The sequence below is a fragment of the Pseudophryne corroboree genome, chromosome 11, assembly GCF_028390025.1.
Source record: "Pseudophryne corroboree isolate aPseCor3 chromosome 11, aPseCor3.hap2, whole genome shotgun sequence".
NCBI lineage: Eukaryota > Metazoa > Chordata > Amphibia > Anura > Myobatrachidae > Pseudophryne > Pseudophryne corroboree.
In genome coordinates, this window is record NC_086454.1 from 333,224,450 (window position 1) to 333,248,293 (window position 23,844).

The 23,844-nt window shown below is 50.9% G+C and overlaps 1 protein-coding gene across 3 annotated transcripts in view; it reads right to left on the reverse strand.

Annotated features, from left to right (window-relative positions):
- Positions 1-22,317, reverse strand: part of GCSH (glycine cleavage system protein H) — a 169,519-nt gene extending 147,202 nt beyond the window's left edge. The window contains exon 1 of one of the 3 annotated variants that reach the window (XM_063945778.1): positions 22,100-22,317. In XM_063945778.1, the coding sequence (XP_063801848.1) occupies positions 22,100-22,205 (106 nt within the window). In that variant the 5' untranslated portion in view covers positions 22,206-22,317. The remainder of the gene's footprint in view (positions 1-22,099) is intronic. The other 2 variants (XM_063945779.1, XM_063945777.1) reach the window with 2 other exon arrangements.
- Between the last annotated feature and the right edge of the window lie 1,527 nt (positions 22,318-23,844).

Genomic DNA, 23,844 nt, shown 5'->3' on the forward strand with positions numbered 1-23,844 from the left:
AGTTAATTATATAGCGCACACATATACCGCAGTGCTTTACAGAGAATATTTTGCTCATTCACATCAGTCCCTGCCCCAGTGGAGCTTACAATCTATATTCCCTATCACGTGCACAGGGTTAATTTTGTTGGGAGCCAATTAACCTACCAGTATATATTTCAATTGTGGTAGGAAACCGGAGTACCCAGAGGAAACCAACGCAAGTACGGGGAGAATATACAAACTCCACACAGATAGGACTGTGGTGGGAATCTAACCCATGACCTCAGTGATGCGAGGTAGTAATGCTGACCACTACACCATCCGTACTGCCATATTCTCTTTACTGATTAGAGTACAATACTACCGAGTACGATTAGTACATATGGAATGGTGTATGATGGTAAGGATTGCACCCTGCACAGCTTGCAATGGCATCTCCTGCAAAACAACTGTAGCAAAATTAATCTCCACAATCCCTGATCCCGACTGAGTAGACAATTAGCTCCGGACGAGGTTCGTATGAACTGGAAAGTACCGGCGTAAAACATTAACAAAAATAAATACGATTAACACTGAATGTACTCATAGGCGAAACAGCAACTGTACAGGCAGGACCCTATAGGTGAGAAAACCCATTGTATCACTTTTTGCTTCTTACATTTCTTATTGTTTATTAAAGAGAAACATTGAAATTGCATTAGACATTTGATTGTAAGGTGGACAGTTATATACAGAGTGCAATGGTATAAAAACCATTTGTCATAGATTCAGGATGCAAAGTGTACTTCACTCAGGGGGTCATTTCGAGTTGATCGTAGCTGTGCTAAATTTAGCACAGCTGCGATCATTCACACTGACATGCGGAGGGACGCCCAGCACAGGGCTAGTTTGCCCCGCATGTCAGTGCGGCCACCCCCCCCGCAGAAGTGCAAAGGCATCGCACAGCGGCGATGCCTTTGCACTTCAAGAGTAGCTCCCGACCAGCGCAGCTTTAGCGTGCTGGCCGGGAGCTACTCATCGCTCCCCGGCCCGCAGCGGCAGCCGCTGCAGCCCGCCCCCCGTTCGGTCCGGCCACGCCTGCGTTGGCCGGACTGCACTCACGAAACGGCGGCCAAAAGCCGCCGTTCCGCCCCCCTCTGTCTGTCAATCAGGCAGAGGCGATCGCAGCACTGCTACGGCCTTCGGCTGTCTGGCATGCACAGTAGGGACCCGTTCGCTCGGCTGCGACAAAAAGCAGTGAGCGAACGGGTCAGAATGACCCCCTTAATCCCATTAGGATTGCAAGTAATGAAATGAAAATCTGCATCTTAAGAAAAAAAATAAGAATTTACTTACCGATAATTCTATTTCTCGGAGTCCGTAGTGGATGCTGGGGTTCCTGAAAGGACCATGGGGAATAGCGGCTCCGCAGGAGACAGGGCACAAAAAGTAAAGCTTTCCGATCAGGTGGTGTGCACTGGCTCCTCCCCCTATGACCCTCCTCCAGACTCCAGTTAGGTACTGTGCCCGGACGAGCGTACACAATAAGGGAGGAATTTTGAATCCCGGGTAAGACTCATACCAGCCACACCAATCACACTGTACAACCTGTGATCTGAACCCAGTTAACAGTATGATAACAGCGGAGCCTCTGAAAAGATGGCTCACAACAACAATAACCCGATTTAGTTAGCAATAACTATGTACAAGTATTGCAGATAATCCGCACTTGGGATGGGCGCCCAGCATCCACTACGGACTCCGAGAAATAGAATTATCGGTAAGTAAATTCTTATTTTCTCTATCGTCCTTGTGGATGCTGGGGTTCCTGAAAGGACCATGGGGATTATACCAAAGCTCCCAAACGGGCGGGAGAGTGCGGATGACTCTGCAGCACCGAATGAGAGAACTCCAGGTCCTCTTTTGCCAGGGTATCAAATTTGTAGAATTTTACAAACGTGTTCTCCCCCGACCACGTAGCTGCTCGGCAAAGTTGTAATGCCGAGACCCCTCGGGCAGCCGCCCAAGATGAGCCCACCTTCCTTGTGGAATGGGCCTTAACAGATTTAGACTGTGGCAGGCCTGCCACAGAATGTGCAAGTTGAATTGTGCTACCAATCCCACGAGCAATCGACTGCTTAGAAGCAGAAGCACCCAGCATTGTTGGGTGCATACAGGATAAACAGCAAGTCAGATTTCCTGACTCCAGCCAACCTGGAAACTATATTTTCAGGGCCCTGATAACATCCAGCAACTTGGAGTCCTCCAAGTCCCTAGTAGCCGCAGGTACCACAAATAAGCTGGTTCAGGTGAAACGCTGACACCACCTTAAGGAGAAACTGGGGACGAGTCCGCAGCTTTGCTCTGTCCGAATGGACAATCAGATATGGCTTTGTGAGATAAAGCCGCCAATTCTGACACTCGCCTGGCCGAGGCCAGGACCAACAGCATGGTCATTTTCCATGTGAGATATATCAAATCCACAGATTTGAGTTGTTTAAACCAATGTGATTTTTTAGGAATCCCAAAACTACGTTGAGATCGCCCAGTGCCACTGGAGACATCAAAGGGGCTGTATATGCAGTACTCCCTTAACAACTTCTGGACTTCAGGAACTGAAGCCAATTTCTTTCTGGAAGAAAATCAACAGGCCGAAATTTGAACCTTAATGGACCCAATTTGAGACCCATAGACACTCCTGTTTGCAGGAAATGTAGAAATTAACCTAGTTGAAATTCTTCCGTGGAGCCTTCCTGGACTCACACCCTGGCACATATTTTCACCTAAGTGGTGATAATGTTGTGCGGTCACCTCCTTCCTGGCTCTGACCAGGGTAGGGATGACCTCTTCCGGAATGCCTCTTTCCCTTAGGATCCGGCGTTCACCCGCCTTGGCGTCAACGCAGCTGCGGTAAGTCCCGGAACAGACACGGTTCTTGCCGAATCAAGACCCTTCTTAGTATCTCTTTAAGTTCCGGGAACCAAGTCCTTCTTGGCCAAACCGGAGCCACGAGTATAGTTCTTACTCCTCTCCTTCCTATCATTTTCAATACATTGGGTATGAAAAGCAGAGGATGGAACACATACACCGACTGGTACACCGACGGTGTTACCAGAGCGTCCCAGCTATTGCCTGAGTGTCTCTTGACCTGGCGCTTCAGGTGGGACGCCATCATAACCACCTTTGGTCTTTCCCAACGGTTTACAATCCTGTGGAAACTTCCAGATTAAGTTTCCACTTTTCCGGGTGGAATTCATTTATGCTGAGGAAATCTTCCCAGTTGCCCACTCCCGGAATGAACACTGCTGACAGTGTTATCACATGATTTTCCGCCCAGCGAAGAATCCTTGCTGTCATTGCCCTCCTGCTTCTTGTGTCGCCCCGTCTGATAACGTGGGCGACCGCCATGATGATGTCCTACTGGATCAGCACCGGTTGACTTTGAAGCAGGAGTCTTCCTAGGCTCAGAGCATTGTAAATTGCCCTTAGCTCCAGTATATTCATGTGGAGAGAAGTCTCCAGACTTGACCACACTTCCTTGGAAATTTTTTCCCTGTGTGACTACTCCCCAGCCTCTCAGGCTGGTATCCGTGGTCCCCAGAACACAGTCCTGAATGCTGAGTGTGCTGCCCTCTAAAAGATGAGCACTCTGCAGCCCCCACAGAAGAGACACCCTTGTCCTTGGAGACAGGATTATCCGCTGATGCATCTGAAAATGCGATCCGGACCATTCGTCCAGCAAATCCCCTGAGATCTGCCGAATGGAATCGCTTCGTAAGAAGCCACCATTTTTCCCAGGACTCCTGTGCATTGATGCACTGATACTTGGCCTGGTTTTAGGAGGTTTCTGACTAGGTCGAATAACTCCTTGGCTTTTTCCTCCCGGAGGAACACCTTTTTCTGGACTATGCCCAGAATCATTCCTAGGAACAGCAGACGTATCGTCGGAAAACAGCTGCGATTCTTGGAATATTTAGAATCCAGTCGTGCTGTCGTAGAACTACTTTAGATAGTGCTCTTCCGACCTCCAACTGTTCTCTGGAACTTGCCCTTTTCAGGATATCGTCCAAGTAAGGGATAATTTAGATGCCTTTTTTCTTTGAAGAAACATCTTTTCGGCCATTACCTTGGTAAAAGGCCCGGGGTGCCGTGGATAATTCAAACGGCATCGTCTGAAACTGATATTGACAGTTCTGTACCACGAACCAGAGGTACCCTTGTTGAGAAGGGCAAATTTGGACATGGAGGTAATCCTTGATGTCCAGGGACCCCATATAGTCCCCTTTTTTCCGGTTCGCTATCACTGCTCTGAGTGACTCCATCTCGATTTGAACCTTTTATGTAAGTGTTCAAAGATTTCAGTTTAGACTATGTCTCACCAAGCCGTCTGGCGTCAGTACCACAATATAGTGTGGAAAAATAATACCCTTTTCCTTGTTGTAGGAGGGGTACTTTGATTATCACCTGCTGGATATACAGCTTGTGAATTGTTTCCAATGCTGCCTCCCTGTCGGAGGGAGCCGTTGGTAAAGCAGACTTCAGAAACCTGCGAGGAGAAGATGTCTCGACTCTCCAATCTGTACCCCTGGGATAATACTTGTACTATCTAGGGGTCAACCTGCGAGTGATCCCACTGCGCGCTGAGACTCTTGAGACTACCCCCCCACCTTGAGTCCGCTTGCATGGCCCCAGCGTCATGCTGAGGACTTGGCAGACGCGGTGGAGGGCTTCTTTTCCTGGGAAGGGGCTGCCTGCTGCAGTCTACTTCCCTTACCTCTATGTCTGGGCAGATATGACTGGCCTTTTGCCTGCATGCCCTCATGGGAAAGGAAGGATTGAGGCTGAAAAGACGGTGTCTTTTTCAGCTGAGATGTAACTTGGGGTAAAAAGGTTGGATATCCCAGCTGTTGCCGTGGTCCCCAGGTCCGATGGACCGACCCCAACTAACTCCTTCCCTTTATACGGCAATACTTCCATGTGCCGTATGGGATCTGTATCACCTGACCACTGTCGTGTCCATGACATCTTCTGGGTGATATGGACAACGTACTTATCTTGATGCCAGAGAGCAAATATCCCTCTGTGCATCTCACGTACATATATATAGAATGCATCCTATTAAATGCTCTATATGAATAAAATATTTTCAGTCAGGGAATCCGACCAAGCCAACCCAGCACTGCATCTCCAGGCTGATGGCGATCGCTGGTCGCAGTATAACCACCGTATGTGTGTATATACTTTTTAGGATATCTTTCCAGCTTCCTATCAGCTGGCTCCTTGAGGGCGGCCGTATCTGGAGACGGTAACGCCACTTGATAAGCGTGTGAGCGCCTTATCACCCTAAGGGGTGTTTCCCAACGCGCCCTAATTTCTGGCGGGAAAGGGTAGAACGCCAATATTTGCTATCGGGGTAACCCCACGCATCATCACACACTTCATTTTATTTTATCTGATTCAGGAAAAACTACCGGTAGTTTTTTCACTCCCACATAATACCCTTTTTTGTGGTACTTGTAGTATCAGAAATATGCAACACCTCCTTCATTGCCCTTAACGTGTGGCCCTAATGAGAAATACGTTTGTTTATTCACCGTCGACACTGGATTCAGTGTCCGTGTCTGTGTCGACCGACTGAGGTAAATGGGCGTTTTTAACGCCCCTGACGGTGTTTCTGAGACGCCTGGACCGGTACTAATAGTTTGTCGGCCATCTCACGTCGTCAACCGACCTTGCAGCGTGTTGACATTCTCACGTAATTCCCTAAATAAGCCATCCATTCCGGTGTCGACTCCCTAGAGAGTGACATCACCATTACAGGCAATTTCTCCGCCTCCTCACCAACATCGTCCTCATACATGTCGACACACACGTACCGACACACAGCACACACACCGGGAATGCTCTGACAGAGGACAGGACCCACACTAGCCCTTTGGGGAGACAGAGGGAGAGTTTGCCAGCACACACCAAAACGCTATAATTATATAGGGACAACCTTATATAAGTGTTTTCCCTTATAGCATCTTTATATATATCTCAATATCGCCAAAATCAGTGCCCCCCCTCTCTGTTTTAACCCTGTTTCTGTAGTGCAGTGCAGGGGAGAGCCTGGGAGCCTTCTCTCCAGGCTTTCTGTGAGAGAAAATGGCGCTGTGTGCTGAGGAGATAGGCCCCGCCCCTTTTTCGGCGGGCTCGTCTCCCGCTATTTAGTGAATCTTGGCAGGGGTTAAATATCTCCATATAGCCTCTGGGGGCTATATGTGAGGTATTTTTCGCCAAAAAAGGTTTTCATTTGCCTCCCAGGGCGCCCCCCTCCCAGCGCCCTGCACCCTCAGTGACTGCCGTGTGAAGTGTGCTGAGAGGAAAATGGCGCACAGCTGCAGTGCTGTGCGCTACCTTTAGAAGACTGCAGGAGTCTTCAGCCGCCGATTCTGGACCTCTTCTTACTTCAGCATCTGCAAGGGGGCCGGCGGCGCGGCTCCGGTGACCATCCAGGCTGTACCTGTGATCGTCCCTCTGGAGCTGATGTCCAGTAGCCAAGAAGCCAATCCATCCTGCACGCAGGTGAGTTCACTCCTTCTCCCCTAAGTCCCTCGTTGCAGTGATCCTGTTGCCAGCAGGACTCACTGTAAAATAAAAAACCTAAGCTAAACTTTCTCTAAGCAGCTCTTTAGGAGAGCCACCTAGATTGCACCCTTCTCGGCCGGGCACAAAAATCTAACTGGAGTCTGGAGGAGGGTCATAGGGGGAGGAGCCAGTGCACACCACCTGATCGGAAAGCTTTACTTTTTGTGCCCTGTCTCCTGCGGAGCCGCTATTCCCCATGGTCCTTTCAGGAACCCCAGCATCCACAAGGACGATAGAGAAAACCTGATTTCATTCATGTATAAGGAAACAATATCCCTCACAGACCGCCTGTGTCGGGTCGCGCACGGAAGTTCCCAGGTTTGTGACGTCAGTGGTGACGCGGCAGGGGCAGAGCTTGGAGATCACGTGATCTCCAAGTGCCGCCCGTACCCACACACAGTGAACGGGAAACGGCTCGCGTCGACCCGGCTCCCGTTCACACCACACAGTGAGCCGGGTTGGACACGAGTCCAACCCTGCTCGCGACCAGGGTTGAACTACCGCTCGACCCGGTATTTCAACCCAAGACCGCACCTGAACACGTGTTTTAAGCGCTCATGAGCCAATAACCCGTGTTCATAGGTGGCAGTCTGAAAGGGGTATAAGCTAGATCAGTGGTTCCCAGACTTGGGGGGAGGAGGGGGGGGGGGGGAATTATTCATGAAGCAGTGGAAAGAGTGGAGAAGTGAGCCACTGGAGAAGTTGCCCATGGCGACCAATCAGCTTCTCTGTATAATTTTATAGTATGCAAATTATAAATGTTACTTCAGTGCTGATTGGCTCTTCTCTACAGGCTCACTTCTCCACAGTTTCATGAATAGACCCCTTAGTGCCTTGCAGAGGTGCCCTGGGTTGGTGGTCCATGCAATAGGCGAAACCAGTGCTAGTGGCCTCCAATCATAAACTATGTGGAGAAACAGAAGTGAACCCTGGTCCTCACCACATATCACCCTGGGGATGACATAAGCACAATTTACTTCATTTCATATTCTCTCAATAAGAAACGTTTATGGGAGGTCATTCCGAGTTGTTCGCTCGCAAGCGGATTTTAGCAGATTTGCTCATGCTAAGCCGCCGCCTACTGGGAGTGAATCTTAGCATCTTAAAATTGCGACCGATGTATTCGCAATATTGCGATTACACACCTCGTAGCAGTTTCTGAGTAGCTCCAGACTTACTCGGTATCTGCGATCAGTTCAGTGCTTGTCGTTCCTGGTTTGACGTCACAAACACACCCAGCGTTCGCCCAGACACTCCTGCGGTTTTTCCGGAAACGGTAGCGTTTTTTCCCACACTCCCATAAAACGGCCTGTTTCCGCCCAGTAACACCCATTTCCTGTCAATCACATTACGATCGCCAGAACGATGAAAATGCCGTGAGTAAAATTCCTAAGTGCATAGCAAATTTACTTGACACAGTCGCAGTGCGGACATTGCGCATGCGCATTAAGCGGAAAATCGCTGCGATGCGAAGATTTTTACCGAGCGAACAACTCGGAATGAGGGCCATGGTTTGGTTTGTTGCTCCTCTGTACACGCAAGCAAATGCGATAGGTCAGTGAAAGATGCCATGTGTACGTGTCAGCAATATGCACTATGTGATATACCATGCGTACAGCCGACGAACGATATATCGGCCTACTGTGTGCCCAGAATAACATCTAAAAGTCACCATGATGCTACTCATGGAAAATATTTGCTTTTATTAGCATTAAAAAAAAAATTCTATTAAGCATGGAGGTGACGGAACATATTAGGTTACACTATCATCAGATCCACTTGTGCTTTTATGTTGAGTGGGTGCTGAATGCTATTTACTCACACACTGCGAGCGGATGCATAGGGGTCAACGGAATGTATTCTGCTGACCTTCCTCTGACCGCGAGTGTCTGTTACCACCACGTGTCAAACGTGATCCACATCCGATGTCAGCGGTGCTTGCCGAACACCAGCATTAAGGAACCGTGAAGACTGGCAATAAGTCATTGTATGTCACGCCCTATGTCTGGTATCTGCAATAAGTAATGTAATATTGGTGGTCATTCCGAGTTGTTCGCTGTGCAGCGATGAGGAAAAAAAAAAAATGGCACACACGTGCGGCGTACTATTACAACGAACTATGTAGTTTTACACAGGGTCTAGCGATGCTTTTCAGTCGCACAGGCAGCCACAGAGTGATTGACAGGAAGAGGGCGTTTCTGGCTGTCAACTGACCGTTTTCAGGGAGTGTTCAGAAAAACGCAGGGCGTGTTTGTGACGTCAAATCAGGAACTGAATGGTCTGAAGCTACTCTGAAACTGCACAAAATTATTTTGTAGCCGCTCTCCGATCCCTTCGTTTGCACTTCTGCTAAACTACAATACACTCCCAGTGGGAGGCGGCATAGCGTTTGCACGGCTGCTAAAAACTGCTAGCGAGCGATCAACTCTGAATGACCCCCATTATCCCTTGCAATTGTAAAACTCTGCGCCTGCAGTCTCACAAGAGGTAAAAGGTCACGCATCTTTCTTTTGTCATTTTATGAAGCCATGATGTGCCCCCAAAAATGGGTGTGGTTCATCAAATCGACAGTGTCTAGGTCGACAATGTTTAGGTCGACCACTATAGGTCGACAGTCACTAGGTCGACATGGATGGAAGGTCGACAGGTCTAAAGGTCGACATGAGGATTTTTTTTTTTTGGTGTTTTCTTCGTAGAGTCACCGGGATCCCAAATTAGTGCACCGCTTCGCTCGCCATGCTTCGGGCATGGTGCCTTCGCTCCGCTACCGCTTCGCTCGGCACACTTTACCGTTCCAATCGTAGTCCACGTGGATCGTTAAGTATGAAAAAAAAAAAAAAAAAAAAAAATAAGAATTTACTTACCGATAATTCTATTTCTCGTAGTCCGTAGTGGATGCTGGGGACTCCGTCAGGACCATGGGGAATAGCGGCTCCGCAGGAGACAGGGCACAAAAGTAAAAGCTTTAGGATCAGGTGGTGTGCACTGGCTCCTCCCCCCATGACCCTCCTCCAAGCCTCAGTTAGGATACTGTGCCCGGACGAGCGTACACAATAAGGAAGGATTTTTAATCCCGGGTAAGACTCATACCAGCCACACCAATCACACTGTACAACCTGTGATCTGAACCCAGTTAACAGCATGATAACAGCGGAGCCTCTGAAAAGATGGCTCACAACAATAATAACCCGATTTTTGTAACAATAACTATGTACAAGTATTGCAGACAATCCGCACTTGGGATGGGCGCCCAGCATCCACTACGGACTACGAGAAATATAATTATCGGTAAGTAAATTCTTATTTTCTCTAACGTCCTAAGTGGATGCTGGGGACTCCGTCAGGACCATGGGGATTATACCAAAGCTCCCAAACGGGCGGGAGAGTGCGGATGACTCTGCAGCACCGAATGAGAGAACTCCAGGTCCTCCTCAGTCAGGGTGTGCCCCTGACCAAGTATCAGCTCGGCAAAGTTGTAAAGCCGAGAGCCCTCGGGCAGCCGCCCAAGATGAGCCCACCTTCCTTGTGAAATGGGCATTTACATATTTTGGCTGTGGCAGGCCTGCCACAGAATGTGCAAGCTGAATTGTACTACACATCCAACTAGCAATCGTCTGCTTAGAAGCAAGAGCACCCAGTTTGTTGGGTGCATACAGGATAACAGCAAGTCAGTTTTCCTGACTCCAGTCGTCCTGGAAACTATATTTTCAGGGCCCTGACAACATCTAGCAACTTAGAGTCCTCCAAGTCCCTAGTAGCCGCAGGTACCACAATAAGCTGGTTCAGGTGAAACACTGACACCACCTTAGGGAGAAACTGGGGACGAGTCCGCAGCTCTGCCCTGTCCGAATGGACAATCAGATATGGGCTTTTGTGAGACAAACGCCGCCAATTCTGACACTCGCCTGGCCGAGGCCAGGGCCAACCGCATGGTCACTTTCCCTGTGAAATATTTCAAATCCACAGATTTGAGCGGTTTAAACCAATGTGATTTGAGGAATCCCAGAACTACGTTGAGATCCCACAGTGCCACTGGAGGCACAAAAGGGGGTTGTATATGCAGTACTCCCTTGACAAACTTCTGGACTTCAGGAACTGAAGCCAATTCTTTCTGGAAGAAAATCGACAGGGCCGAAATTTGAACCTTAATGGACCCCAATTTGAGGCCCATAGACACTCCTGTTTGCAGGAAATGCAGGAAACGACCGAGTTGAAATTTCTTCGTGGGGCCTTCCTGGCCTCACACCACGCAACATATTTTCGCCACATGTGGTGATAATGTTGTGCGGTCACCTCCTTCCTGGCTTTGACCAGGGTAGGAATGACCTCTTCCGGAATGCCTTTTTCCCTTAGGATCCGGCGTTCAACCGCCATGCCGTCAAACGCAGCCGCGGTAAGTCTTGGAACAGACATGGTACTTGCTGAAGCAAGTCCCTTCTTAGCGGCAGAGGCCATGAGTCCTCTGTGAGCATCTCTTGAAGTTCCGGGTACCAAGTCCTTCTTGGCCAATCCGGAGCCACGAGTATAGTTCTTACTCCTCTACGTCTTATAATTCTCAATACCTTGGGTATGAGAAGCAGAGGAGGTAAGACATACACCGACTGGTACACCCACGGTGTTACCAGCACGTCCACAGCTATTGCCTGAGGGTCTTTTGACCTGGCGCAATACTTGTCCAGTTTTTTGTTCAGGCGGGACGCCATCATGTCCACCTTTGGTCTTTCCCAACGGTTCACAATCATGTGGAAGACTTCCCGATGAAGTCCCCACTCTCCCGGGTGGAGGTTGTGCTGAGGAAGTCTGCTTCCCAGTTGTCCACTCCCGGAATGAACACTGCTGACAGTGCTATCACATGATTTTCCGCCCAGCGAAAAATCCTTGCAGTTTCTGCCATTGCCCTCCTGCTTCTTGTGCCGCCCTGTCTGTTTACGTGGGCGACTGCCGTGTTGTTGTCCCACTGGATCAATACCGGCTGACCTTGAAGCAGAGGCCTTGCTAAGCTTAGAGCATTGTAAATTGCCCTTAGCTCCAGTATATTTATGTGGAGAAAAGTCTCCAGACTTGATCACACTCCCTGGAAATTTTTTCCTTGTGTGACTGCTCCCCAGCCTCTCAGGCTGGCCTCCGTGGTCACCAGCATCCAATCCTGAATGCCGAATCTGCGGCCCTCTAGAAGATGAGCACTCTGTAACCACAACAGGAGAGACACCCTTGTCCTTGGAGATAGGGTTATCCGCTGATGCATCTGAAGATGCGATCCGGACCATTTGTCCAGCAGATCCCACTGAAAAGTTCTTGCGTGGAATCTGCCGAATGGAATCGCTTCGTAATAAGCCACCATTTTTCCCAGGACTCTTGTGCAATGATGCATTGACACTTTTCCTGGTTTTAGGAGGTTCCTGACTAGCTCGGATAACTCCCTGGCTTTCTCCTCCGGGAGAAACACCTTTTTCTGGACTGTGTCCAGAACCATCCCTAGGAACAGCAGACGTGTCGTCGGAAACGGCTGCGATTTTGGATATTTAAAATCCACCCGTGCTGTCGTAGAACTACTTGAGATAGTGCTACTCCGACTTCCAACTGTTCTCTGGACCTTGCCCTTATCAGGAGATCGTCCAAGTAAGGGATAATTAAGACGCCTTTTCTTTGAAGAAGAATCATCATTTCGGCCATTACTTTGGTAAAGACCCGGGGTGCCGTGGACAATCCAAACGGCAGCGTCTGAAACTGATAGTGACAGTTCCGTACCACGAACCTGAGGTACCCTTGGTGAGAAGGGCAATTTGGGACATGGAGGTAAGCAACCTTGATGTCCAGGGACACCCTATTGGTTCGCTATCACTGCTCTGAGTGACTCCATCTTGATTTGAACCTTTGTATGTAAGTGTTCAAAGATTATCCATTTAGAATAGGTCTCACCGAGCCGTCCGGCTTCAGTACCACAATATAGTGTGGAATAATACCCCTTTCCTTGTTGTAGGAGGGGTACTTTGATTATCACCTGCTGGGAATACAGCTTGTGAATTGTTTCCAATACTGCCTCCCTGTCGGAGGAAGACGTTGGTAAAACAGACATCAGGAGCCTGCGAGGGGGAGACGTCTCGAATTTCCAATCTGTACCCCTGGGATACTACTTGTAGGATCCAGGGGTCCACTTGCGAGTGAGCCCACTACGCGCTGAAACTCTTGAGACGACCCCCCACCGCACCTGAGTCCGCTTGTACGGCCCCAGCGTCATGCTGAGGACTTAGTAGAAGCGGTGGATGGCTCTGTTCCTGGGAATGGGCTGCCTGCTGCAGTCTTCTTCCCTTTCCTCTATCCCTGGGCAGATATGACTGGCCTTTTGCCCGCTTGCCCTTATGGGGACGAAAGGACTGAGGCTGAAAAGACGGTGTCTTTTTCTGCTGAGATGTGACTTGGGGTAAAAAAGGTGGATTTTCCAGCTGTTGCCGTGGCCACCAGGTCCGATGGACCGACCCCAAATAACTCCTCCCCTTTATACGGCAATACTTCCGTTTGGAATCTGCATCACCTGACCACTGTCGTGTCCATAAACATCTTCTGGCAGACATGGACATCGCACTTACTCTTGATGCCAGAGTGCAAATATCCCTCTGTGCATCTCGCATATATAGAAATGCATCCTTTAAATGCTCTATAGTCAATAAAAGACTGTCCCTGTCAAGGGTATCAATATTTTCAGTCAGGGAATCCGACCAAGCCACCCCAGCGCTGCACATCCAGGTTGAGGCGATCGCTGGTCGCAGTATAACACCAGTATGTGTGTATATACCTTTTTAGGATATTTTCCAGCCTCTCAGCTGGCTCCTTGAGGGCGGCCCTATCTGGAGACGGTACCGCCACTTGTTTTGATAAGCGTGTGAGCGCCTTATCCACCCTAAAGGGTGTTTCTGGTGGGAAAGGGTATACCGCTATTTTCTATCGGGGGAAACCCACTCATCATCACACACTTCAATTAATTTATCTGATTCAGGAAAAACTACAGGTAGTTTTTTCACACCCCACATAATACCCTTCTTTGTGGTACTTGTAGTATCAGAAATATGTAACACCTCCTTCATTGCCCTTAACCTGTAACGTGTGGCCCTAAAGGAAAATACGTTTGTTTCTTCACCGTCGACACTGGAGTCAGTGTCCGTGTCTGTGTCGACCGACTGAGGTAAATGAGCGTTTTACAGCCCCTGACGGTGTTTGAGACGCCTGGACAGGTACTAATTTGTTTGCCGGCCGTCTCATGTCGTCAACCGACCTTGCAGCGTGTTGACATTATCACGTAATTCCTTAAATAAGCCATCCATTCCGGTGTCGACTCCCTAGAGAGTGACATCACCATTTCAGGCAATTGCTCCGCCTCCTCACCAACATCGTCCTCATACATGTCGACACACACGTACCGACACACAGCACACACACAGGGAATGCTCTGATAGAGGACAGGACCCCACTAGCCCTTTGGGGAGACAGAGGGAGAGTTTGCCAGCACACACCAAAAACGCTATAATTATACAGGGACAACCTTTATATAAGTGTTTTTCCCTTATAGCATTTTAATATATATATATATATATATATATATATATATATATATATATATATATATATATATATATATATACATATCGCCAAATAAGTGCCCCCCCTCTCTGTTTTAACCCTGTTTCTGTAGTGCAGTGCAGGGGAGAGCCTGGGAGCCTTCCCACCAGCATTTCTGTGAGGGAAAATGGCGCTGTGTGCTGAGGAGAATAGGCCCCGCCCCCTTTTCGGCGGGCTTCTTCTCCCGTTTTTCTGAGACCTGGCAGGGGTTAAATACATCCATATAGCCCCCAGGGGCTATATGTGATGTATTTTTAGCCAGAATAAGGTACTATCATTGCTGCCCAGGGCGCCCCCCCCCAGCGCCCTGCACCCTCAGTGACCGCTGCTATGAAGTGTGCTGACAACAATGGCGCACAGCTGCAGTGCTGTGCGCTACCTTATGAAGACTGAAGAGTCTTCTGCCGCCGGTTTCTGGACCTCTTCACTTTTTGGCATCTGCAAGGGGGTCGGCGGCGCGGCTCCGGGACGAACCCCAGGGTGAGACCTGTGTTCCGACTCCCTCTGGAGCTAATGGTGTCCAGTAGCCTAAGAAGCCAATCCATCCTGCACGCAGGTGAGTTCACTTCTCTCCCCTAAGTCCCTCGTAGCAGTGAGCCTGTTGCCAGCAGGACTCACTGAAAATAAAAAACCTAACAAAAAACTTTTACTCTAAGCAGCTCTTTAGGAGAGCCACCTAGATTGCACCCTTCTCGGCCGGGCACAAAAATCTAACTGGGGCTTGGAGGAGGGTCATGGGGGGAGGAGCCAGTGCACACCACCTGATCCTAAAGCTTTTACTTTTGTGCCCTGTCTCCTGCGGAGCCGCTATTCCCCATGGTCCTGACGGAGTCCCCAGCATCCACTTAGGACGTTAGAGAAAAAATTTGAAAAACTCATGTCGACCTTTAGACCTGTCGACCTAGCACATGTCGACCTAGAAACCCTGTCGACCTTCCATCCATGTCGACCTAGTGACTGTCGACCTATAGTGGTCGACCTAAACATTGTCGATCTTCAGACCGGATCCCAAATTGTACACACTGCCCCCACAATAATGCCAACCTGCAGTCCTGTTTATTCTGGGCAGGATGAGCAGACAGCAGAGCAGTCCGCAGGCAGCAGCTCACACTAGCAGGCGGCCGGGCATGTGACGTGGCGTGCGTGACCTATGTGTCACAGCACGTCACTTAAGGTCACGGGACGGGCAGAAGAGCTGAATACACTGGCCGAGCCCGACAGCAATTGGATCCAAGAATCTGACAGGCGGTGGGCGGCAGCGGAGCACTGTCGGCGGGCGCCGGAGCACTATGTAGGACATCTCTGGTGGGCGGCGGACTGCAGCACACCTGACAACCGCTGGCGGCACATTAGTGTGCCGCGGCGCAGCGGTTGAAAAACACTGCTCTATCACAAACCTGCAATATGGGTTGACTTGACACACATGCCCGATATATAGTTGTACACCGTGTCGATCGGTACGCATTTGGCCGAGGATTTGTTACTGCGCATGCGCGAAGTCTCGGAAACCCTTAGGGGGGGAATTCAATCCATTGTCAGAGAAGTTTAGACGGCTGAATCTGGGCAACTCAGACATTACTCGCGGAGTCAACGTTGGCCGATACATCATCGATGTTGGAGTGTGCGTAGATCCTCTGGCACATTTTACAGATAAAAAGGTGCGTTAATCATTTTGCTCTGGCAATTTGCATATTGTGTCACTTACACTGAGATAGGAATTGCAATGGAGAATGCAACTGCGCACAGCTCTGAATCCGGGTCCATGTCTGTACAATGGTATTCAGCCATCAGTGTACGCAGCTGGGTATACAGATAGCAATGCATGTGCAGAAAACACACGCAGTTAAAGCAACAAGTGCTGAAACATTTTATTTGTGGTATATAACACAGACACAGAACAAAAATACGATACACAGCAGAGAGACATCAGACTTGTTTTAAAGCTGGACTTTGATCCTCAAACTGGATTCGGTGAATGTTTGGCATTTGTTTAGGTGACAAGAGATAGCAAACTACACATACATATGCAGCATGCCCATGGTGGGTCTGCACTGACCAGCACACCCCACACTGCCTCCGGTGGGTCCGCACTGACCAGCACACCCCACACTGCCTCTGGTGTGTCTGCACTGACCAGCACACCCCACACTGCCTCCGGTGGGTCCACACTGACCAGCACACCCCACACTGCCTCCGGTGGGTCCGCACTGACCAGCACACCCCACACTGCCTCCGGTGGGTCCGCACTGACCAGCACACCCCACACTGCCTCCGGTGGGTCCGCACTGACCAGCACACCCCACACTGCCTCCGGTGGGTCCGCACTGACCAGCACACCCCACACTGCCTCCGGTGGGTCCACACTGACCAGCACACCCCACACTGCCTCCGGTGGGTCCGCACTGACCAGCACACCCCACACTGCCTCCGGTGGGTCCACACTGACCAGCACACCCCACACTGCCTCCGGTGGGTCCGCACTGACCAGCACACCCCACACTGCCTCCGGTGGGTCCACACTGACCAGCACACCCCACACTGCCTCTGGTGGGTCCACACTGACCAGCACACCCCTATTTTCCCTTCTTGGCATTAGTAGGTCTGCACTAAGCATGCTTCTTAATGCCCTGGTGGCTCTGCACTGAGCAGTATTCCCTTGGTGGCTCTGCACTGAGCAGTATTCCCTTGGTGGCTCTGCACTGAGCAGTATTCCCTTGGTGGCTCTGCACTGAGCAGTATTCCCCTGGTGGCTCTGCACTGAGCAGTATTCCCCTGGTGGCTCTGCACTGAGCAACCTGGAATATACAGACACTGTACAGGTCTGGCATACTCGTAGCTGTTTCTGTGACATTCTGATAGTAAGCTATGGGACACGACACCTGCTTGCACTGGAATAACAACGTGTTGTACAGTTTTGCACAGGAATTGTACAGGACTTGCTGGGTGGGAGTGGGGAGCTGCGCAGGAATTGTACAGGACTTGCTGGGTGGGAGTGGAGTGCTGCGCGGGACTTGCTGGGTGGGAGTGGGGAGCTGCGCGGGACTTGCTGGGTGGGAGTGGGGAGCTGCGCAGGAATTGTACAGGACTTGCTGGGTGGGAGTGGGGAGCTGCGCAGGAATTGTACAGGACTTGCTGGGTGGGAGTGGGGAGCTGCGCGGGACTTGCTGGGTGGGAGTGGGGAGCTGCGCGGGACTTGCTGGGTGGGAGTTGCATATGAATGCACAGGAGCAGCAGCAGGAGTTGCTGGGTGGGAGTGGGGAGCTGCGCAGGAATTGCTGGGTGGGAGCTGCATAGGAATGCACAGGAGCAGCAGCAGGAGTTGCTGGGTGGGAGTGGGGAGCTGCGCGGGACTTGCTGGGTGGGAGTGGGGAGCTGCGCAAGAGTTGCTGGATAGCAGTTGGGAGTTGCATAGGAATGCACAGGAGCAGCAGCAGAAGTTGCTGGGTGGGAGTGGGGAGCTGCATAGCAATGTACAGGAGCAGCAGCAGGAGTTGCTGGATAGGAGTTGGGAGCTGCATAGCAATGTACAGGAGCCGCAGCAGGAGTTGTTGGATAGGAGTTGGGAGCTGCATAGCAATGTACAGGAGCCGCAGCAGGAGTTGTTGGATAGGAGTTGGGAGTTGCATAGGAATGCACAGGAGCAGCAGCAGAAGTTGCTGGATAGGAGTTGGGAGCTGCATAGCAATGTACAGGAGCCGCAGCAGGAGTTGTTGGATAGGAGTTGGGAGTTGCATAGGAATGCACAGGAGCAGCAGCAGAAGTTGCTGGATAGGAGTTGGGAGCTGCATAGCAATGTACAGGAGCCGCAGCAGGAGTTGCTGGATAGGAGTTGGGAGCTGCATAGCAATGTACAGGAGCCGCAGCAGGAGTTGTTGGATAGGAGTTGGGAGCTGCATAGCAATGTACAGGAGCCGCAGCAGGAGTTGTTGGATAGGAGTTGGGAGCTGCATATGAATGCACAGGAGCAGCAGCAGGAGTTGCTGGATAGGAGTTGGGAGCTGCATAGCAATGTACAGGAGCAGCAGCAGGAGTTGCTGGATAGGAGTTGGGAGCTGCATAGCAATGTACAGGAGCCGCAGCAGGAGTTGTTGGATAGGAGTTGGGAGCTGCATATGAATGCACAGGAGCCGCAGCAGGAGTTGTTGGATAGGAGTTGGGAGCTGCATAGCAATGTACAGGAGCAGCAGCAGGAGTTGCTGGATAGGAGTTGGGAGCTGCATAGCAATGTACAGGAGCCGCAGCAGGAGTTGTTGGATAGGAGTTGGGAGCTGCATAGCAATGTACAGGAGCCGCAGCAGGAGTTGTTGGATAGGAGTTGGGAGCTGCATATGAATGCACAGGAGCAGCAGCAGGAGTTGCTGGATAGGAGTTGGGAGCTGCATAGCAATGTACAGGAGCCGCAGCAGGAGTTGTTGGATAGGAGTTGGGAGCTGCATAGCAATGTACAGGAGCCGCAGCAGGAGTTGTTGGATAGGAGTTGGGAGCTGCATATGAATGCACAGGAGCAGCAGCAGGAGTTGCTGGATAGGAGTTGGGAGCTGCATAGCAATGTACAGGAGCCGCAGCAGGAGTTGTTGGATAGGAGTTGGGAGCTGCATAGCAATGTACAGGAGCAGCAGCAGGAGTTGCTGGGTGGGAGTGGGGAGCTGCGCGGGACTTGCTGGGTGGGAGTGGGGAGCTGCGCAAGAGTTGCTGGATAGCAGTTGGGAGTTGCATAGGAATGCACAGGAGCAGCAGCAGAAGTTGCTGGGTGGGAGTGGGGAGCTGCATAGCAATGTACAGGAGCAGCAGCAGGAGTTGCTGGATAGGAGTTGGGAGCTGCATAGCAATGTACAGGAGCCGCAGCAGGAGTTGTTGGATAGGAGTTGGGAGCTGCATAGCAATGTACAGGAGCCGCAGCAGGAGTTGTTGGATAGGAGTTGGGAGTTGCATAGGAATGCACAGGAGCAGCAGCAGAAGTTGCTGGATAGGAGTTGGGAGCTGCATAGCAATGTACAGGAGCCGCAGCAGGAGTTGTTGGATAGGAGTTGGGAGTTGCATAGGAATGCACAGGAGCAGCAGCAGAAGTTGCTGGATAGGAGTTGGGAGCTGCATAGCAATGTACAGGAGCCGCAGCAGGAGTTGCTGGATAGGAGTTGGGAGCTGCATAGCAATGTACAGGAGCCGCAGCAGGAGTTGTTGGATAGGAGTTGGGAGCTGCATAGCAATGTACAGGAGCCGCAGCAGGAGTTGTTGGATAGGAGTTGGGAGCTGCATATGAATGCACAGGAGCAGCAGCAGGAGTTGCTGGATAGGAGTTGGGAGCTGCATAGCAATGTACAGGAGCAGCAGCAGGAGTTGCTGGATAGGAGTTGGGAGCTGCATAGCAATGTACAGGAGCCGCAGCAGGAGTTGTTGGATAGGAGTTGGGAGCTGCATATGAATGCACAGGAGCCGCAGCAGGAGTTGTTGGATAGGAGTTGGGAGCTGCATAGCAATGTACAGGAGCAGCAGCAGGAGTTGCTGGATAGGAGTTGGGAGCTGCATAGCAATGTACAGGAGCCGCAGCAGGAGTTGTTGGATAGGAGTTGGGAGCTGCATAGCAATGTACAGGAGCCGCAGCAGGAGTTGTTGGATAGGAGTTGGGAGCTGCATATGAATGCACAGGAGCAGCAGCAGGAGTTGCTGGATAGGAGTTGGGAGCTGCATAGCAATGTACAGGAGCCGCAGCAGGAGTTGTTGGATAGGAGTTGGGAGCTGCATAGCAATGTACAGGAGCCGCAGCAGGAGTTGTTGGATAGGAGTTGGGAGCTGCATATGAATGCACAGGAGCAGCAGCAGGAGTTGCTGGATAGGAGTTGGGAGCTGCATAGCAATGTACAGGAGCCGCAGCAGGAGTTGTTGGATAGGAGTTGGGAGCTGCATAGCAATGTACAGGAGCAGCAGCAGGAGTTGCTGGATAGGAGTTGGGAGCTGCATAGCAATGTACAGGAGCCGCAGCAGGAGTTGTTGGATAGGAGTTGGGAGCTGCATAGCAATGTACAGGAGCCGCAGCAGGAGTTGTTGGATAGGAGTTGGGAGCTGCATATGAATGCACAGGAGCCGCAGCAGGAGTTGCTGGATAGGAGTTGGGAGCTGCATAGCAATGTACAGGAGCCGCAGCAGGAGTTGCTGGATAGGAGTTGGGAGCTGCATAGCAATGCACAGGAGCAGCAGCAGGAGTTGCTGGATAGGAGTTGGGAGCTGCATAGCAATGTACAGGAGCCGCAGCAGGAGTTGCTGGATAGGAGTTGGGAGCTGCATAGCAATGTACAGGAGCCGCAGCAGGAGTTGCTGGATAGGAGTTGGGAGCTGCATAGCAATGTACAGGAGCAGCAGCAGGAGTTGCTGGATAGGAGTTGGGAGCTGCATAGCAATGTACAGGAGCCGCAGCAGGAGTTGTTGGATAGGAGTTGGGAGCTGCATAGCAATGTACAGGAGCCGCAGCAGGAGTTGTTGGATAGGAGTTGGGAGCTGCATATGAATGCACAGGAGCAGCAGCAGGAGTTGCTGGATAGGAGTTGGGAGCTGCATAGCAATGTACAGGAGCCGCAGCAGGAGTTGTTGGATAGGAGTTGGGAGCTGCATAGCAATGTACAGGAGCAGCAGCAGGAGTTGCTGGATAGGAGTTGGGAGCTGCATAGCAATGTACAGGAGCCGCAGCAGGAGTTGTTGGATAGGAGTTGGGAGCTGCATAGCAATGTACAGGAGCCGCAGCAGGAGTTGTTGGATAGGAGTTGGGAGCTGCATATGAATGCACAGGAGCAGCAGCAGGAGTTGCTGGATAGGAGTTGGGAGCTGCATAGCAATGTACAGGAGCCGCAGCAGGAGTTGTTGGATAGGAGTTGGGAGCTGCATAGCAATGTACAGGAGCCGCAGCAGGAGTTGTTGGATAGGAGTTGGGAGCTGCATATGAATGCACAGGAGCAGCAGCAGGAGTTGCTGGATAGGAGTTGGGAGCTGCATAGCAATGTACAGGAGCCGCAGCAGGAGTTGTTGGATAGGAGTTGGGAGCTGCATAGCAATGTACAGGAGCAGCAGCAGGAGTTGCTGGATAGGAGTTGGGAGCTGCATAGCAATGTACAGGAGCCGCAGCAGGAGTTGTTGGATAGGAGTTGGGAGCTGCATAGCAATGTACAGGAGCCGCAGCAGGAGTTGTTGGATAGGAGTTGGGAGCTGCATATGAATGCACAGGAGCAGCAGCAGGAGTTGCTGGATAGGAGTTGGGAGCTGCATAGCAATGTACAGGAGCCGCAGCAGGAGTTGCTGGATAGGAGTTGGGAGCTGCATAGCAATGTACAGGAGCCGCAGCAGGAGTTGTTGGATAGGAGTTGGGAGCTGCATAGCAATGTACAGGAGCCGCAGCAGGAGTTGTTGGATAGGAGTTGGGAGCTGCATAGCAATGTACAGGAGCCGCAGCAGGAGTTGCTGGATAGGAGTTGGGAGCTGCATAGCAATGTACAGGAGCCGCAGCAGGAGTTGTTGGATAGGAGTTGGGAGCTGCATAGCAATGTACAGGAGCCGCAGCAGGAGTTGCTGGATAGGAGTTGGGAGCTGCATAGCAATGTACAGGAGCCGCAGCAGGAGTTGCTGGATAGGAGTTGGGAGCTGCATAGCAATGTACAGGAGCCGCAGCAGGAGTTGCTGGATAGGAGTTGGGAGCTGCATAGCAATGTACAGGAGCCGCAGCAGGAGTTGCTGGATAGGAGTTGCATAAGAATGCACAGGAGCAGCAGTTGCATAAGAATGCACGGGAGCAGCAGCAGGAGTCGGCGCTGCGAGTCTGTGACCTGCTCCCTGCAATGACCGGAGTCCCCAGCAGCTCACACACACAATGACACGACACGCAGACGGGCGCTCGGGTGTCAGCACTCACCGGAGAGGAGGCGGGAGGAGTAGCTCAGGGATCTGACGGAGCAGCAGCCGCTCCAGGGTACGAGGCGGGCGGCACTGCACACGCTCCTGACCGCTCGCAGCGCCATCTTACACAGCGCCCGCCCAGCAGCAGCTCTGACCAGTCACTCATGTGCCGCTGCCGCCGTCTCCTCCTCACTAGGGATGGGAAACATTTGACGTTTCATCGGAACCATCGAATATGTGGTTCCAATGGTGGATGTTTAACCCTGCAATGTTGAGGATCCGATGTTTCCTCACCATCGCTAGATTTCTCCCCCGATGTTTTTCTCAATTTTCCATTTATTTATTTTTTACACTGTGGTGCTGTCGCTGCTTTGTGCAGCCGCCTCACTTTCTCCTTGTATCTATTCAATAACAATTTAAAATACTGATACAAAACACACACTGTCACTGACTGGGCTTCTGTGTGTGCATTGCTGCTGCTGCTGCTGGAGGTGGTGGCTCACAGACTGAAAGACACTCTGGTCAGCCAATCAGCAGCAGCACATAGGGCAGGGGGCGGGCTGGTTGTTTGCTATTGTGAATTCAGCAGTGAGTGACAATTGCATACCTCCCAACTGTCCTAATTTTCGCAGGCCGCAGTGTCAACAGTTGAAAAGGTCGACAGTTCAAAAGGTCGACATGAGTTTTTCACATTCTTTAAAATTTTTGAACTTTTTCATACTTTACGATCCACGTGGACTACAATTGGGAACGGTAACCTGTGCTGAGCGCAGTGGTAGTGGTGCGAGGGACCTTGCCCGAAAGCGAGCCATGCGTGGGGACACGGTGCACTAATTGGGGTTCCCGGTCACTTTACAAAGAAAACAACACCCAAAAAAGTTTTAAAAAATCATGTCGTCCTTTTGACCTGTCGACCTAATGACCCTGTCAACCTAGTGACCCTGTCAACCTAATGCATGTCGACAAATACTGGTCGACCTAATGACTGTCGACCTAAGCTGTGTCGACCCAACGACCCATACCCGTGTGAACAATGGTGCAGGGGTGTGATTAGTGATGTTGAGGATGTATATATTATATATAGACATAAACTAGGTTATTGGTCCCATCCTGTCTTCTACTCTGATATGTCCTGCATTGTGTTGCCCACTCCCTCCCTAACTCTTTCCTGCATTGTGCTGCATGCCCCCTCCCCATCCTGTATTGTGCAACCCCCCACCGACATGTTCTGCATTGTGCTGTCCACCCCCTCCCCAATCCCCATCTGTATGTCCTGCATTGTGCTGTCCGTCCCCTCCCCATCTGTGTGTCCTGCATTGTGCTATCCGCCCCCTCCCCATCTGTATGTCCTGCATTGCGCTGTCATGTGTATGCTCCACAAACCCTGACTCATGGGGAAGAACTAGATGGTTTCCCGCCATCGATGGTTCAGTGCTACCGAATTATTATTATTTTTCTCCTCAAAGGTGCACGGAGCTTACCACTGCCCCTGACACCCATGAAGCCACGCCCCCAGGTTCTGATTGGCCTGCATTTCATTGTACTGTAATGCAGGGGTGACCATCGATGGGTAAAACCATCAATGGTTCACGTACAGATGGTTTTACACCATTGAGGTTATCAATCGATAGTTAACCCACGATGGCCATCCTTACCTCACACACAGCAAAGATTCAAAAGGGAAGGTGGTCCGGAGCCGACAGGCACCTATCAACCAAATGGCAGTGGCCCAGGCCTCATACCGTCAAAGTCATGAAGCTC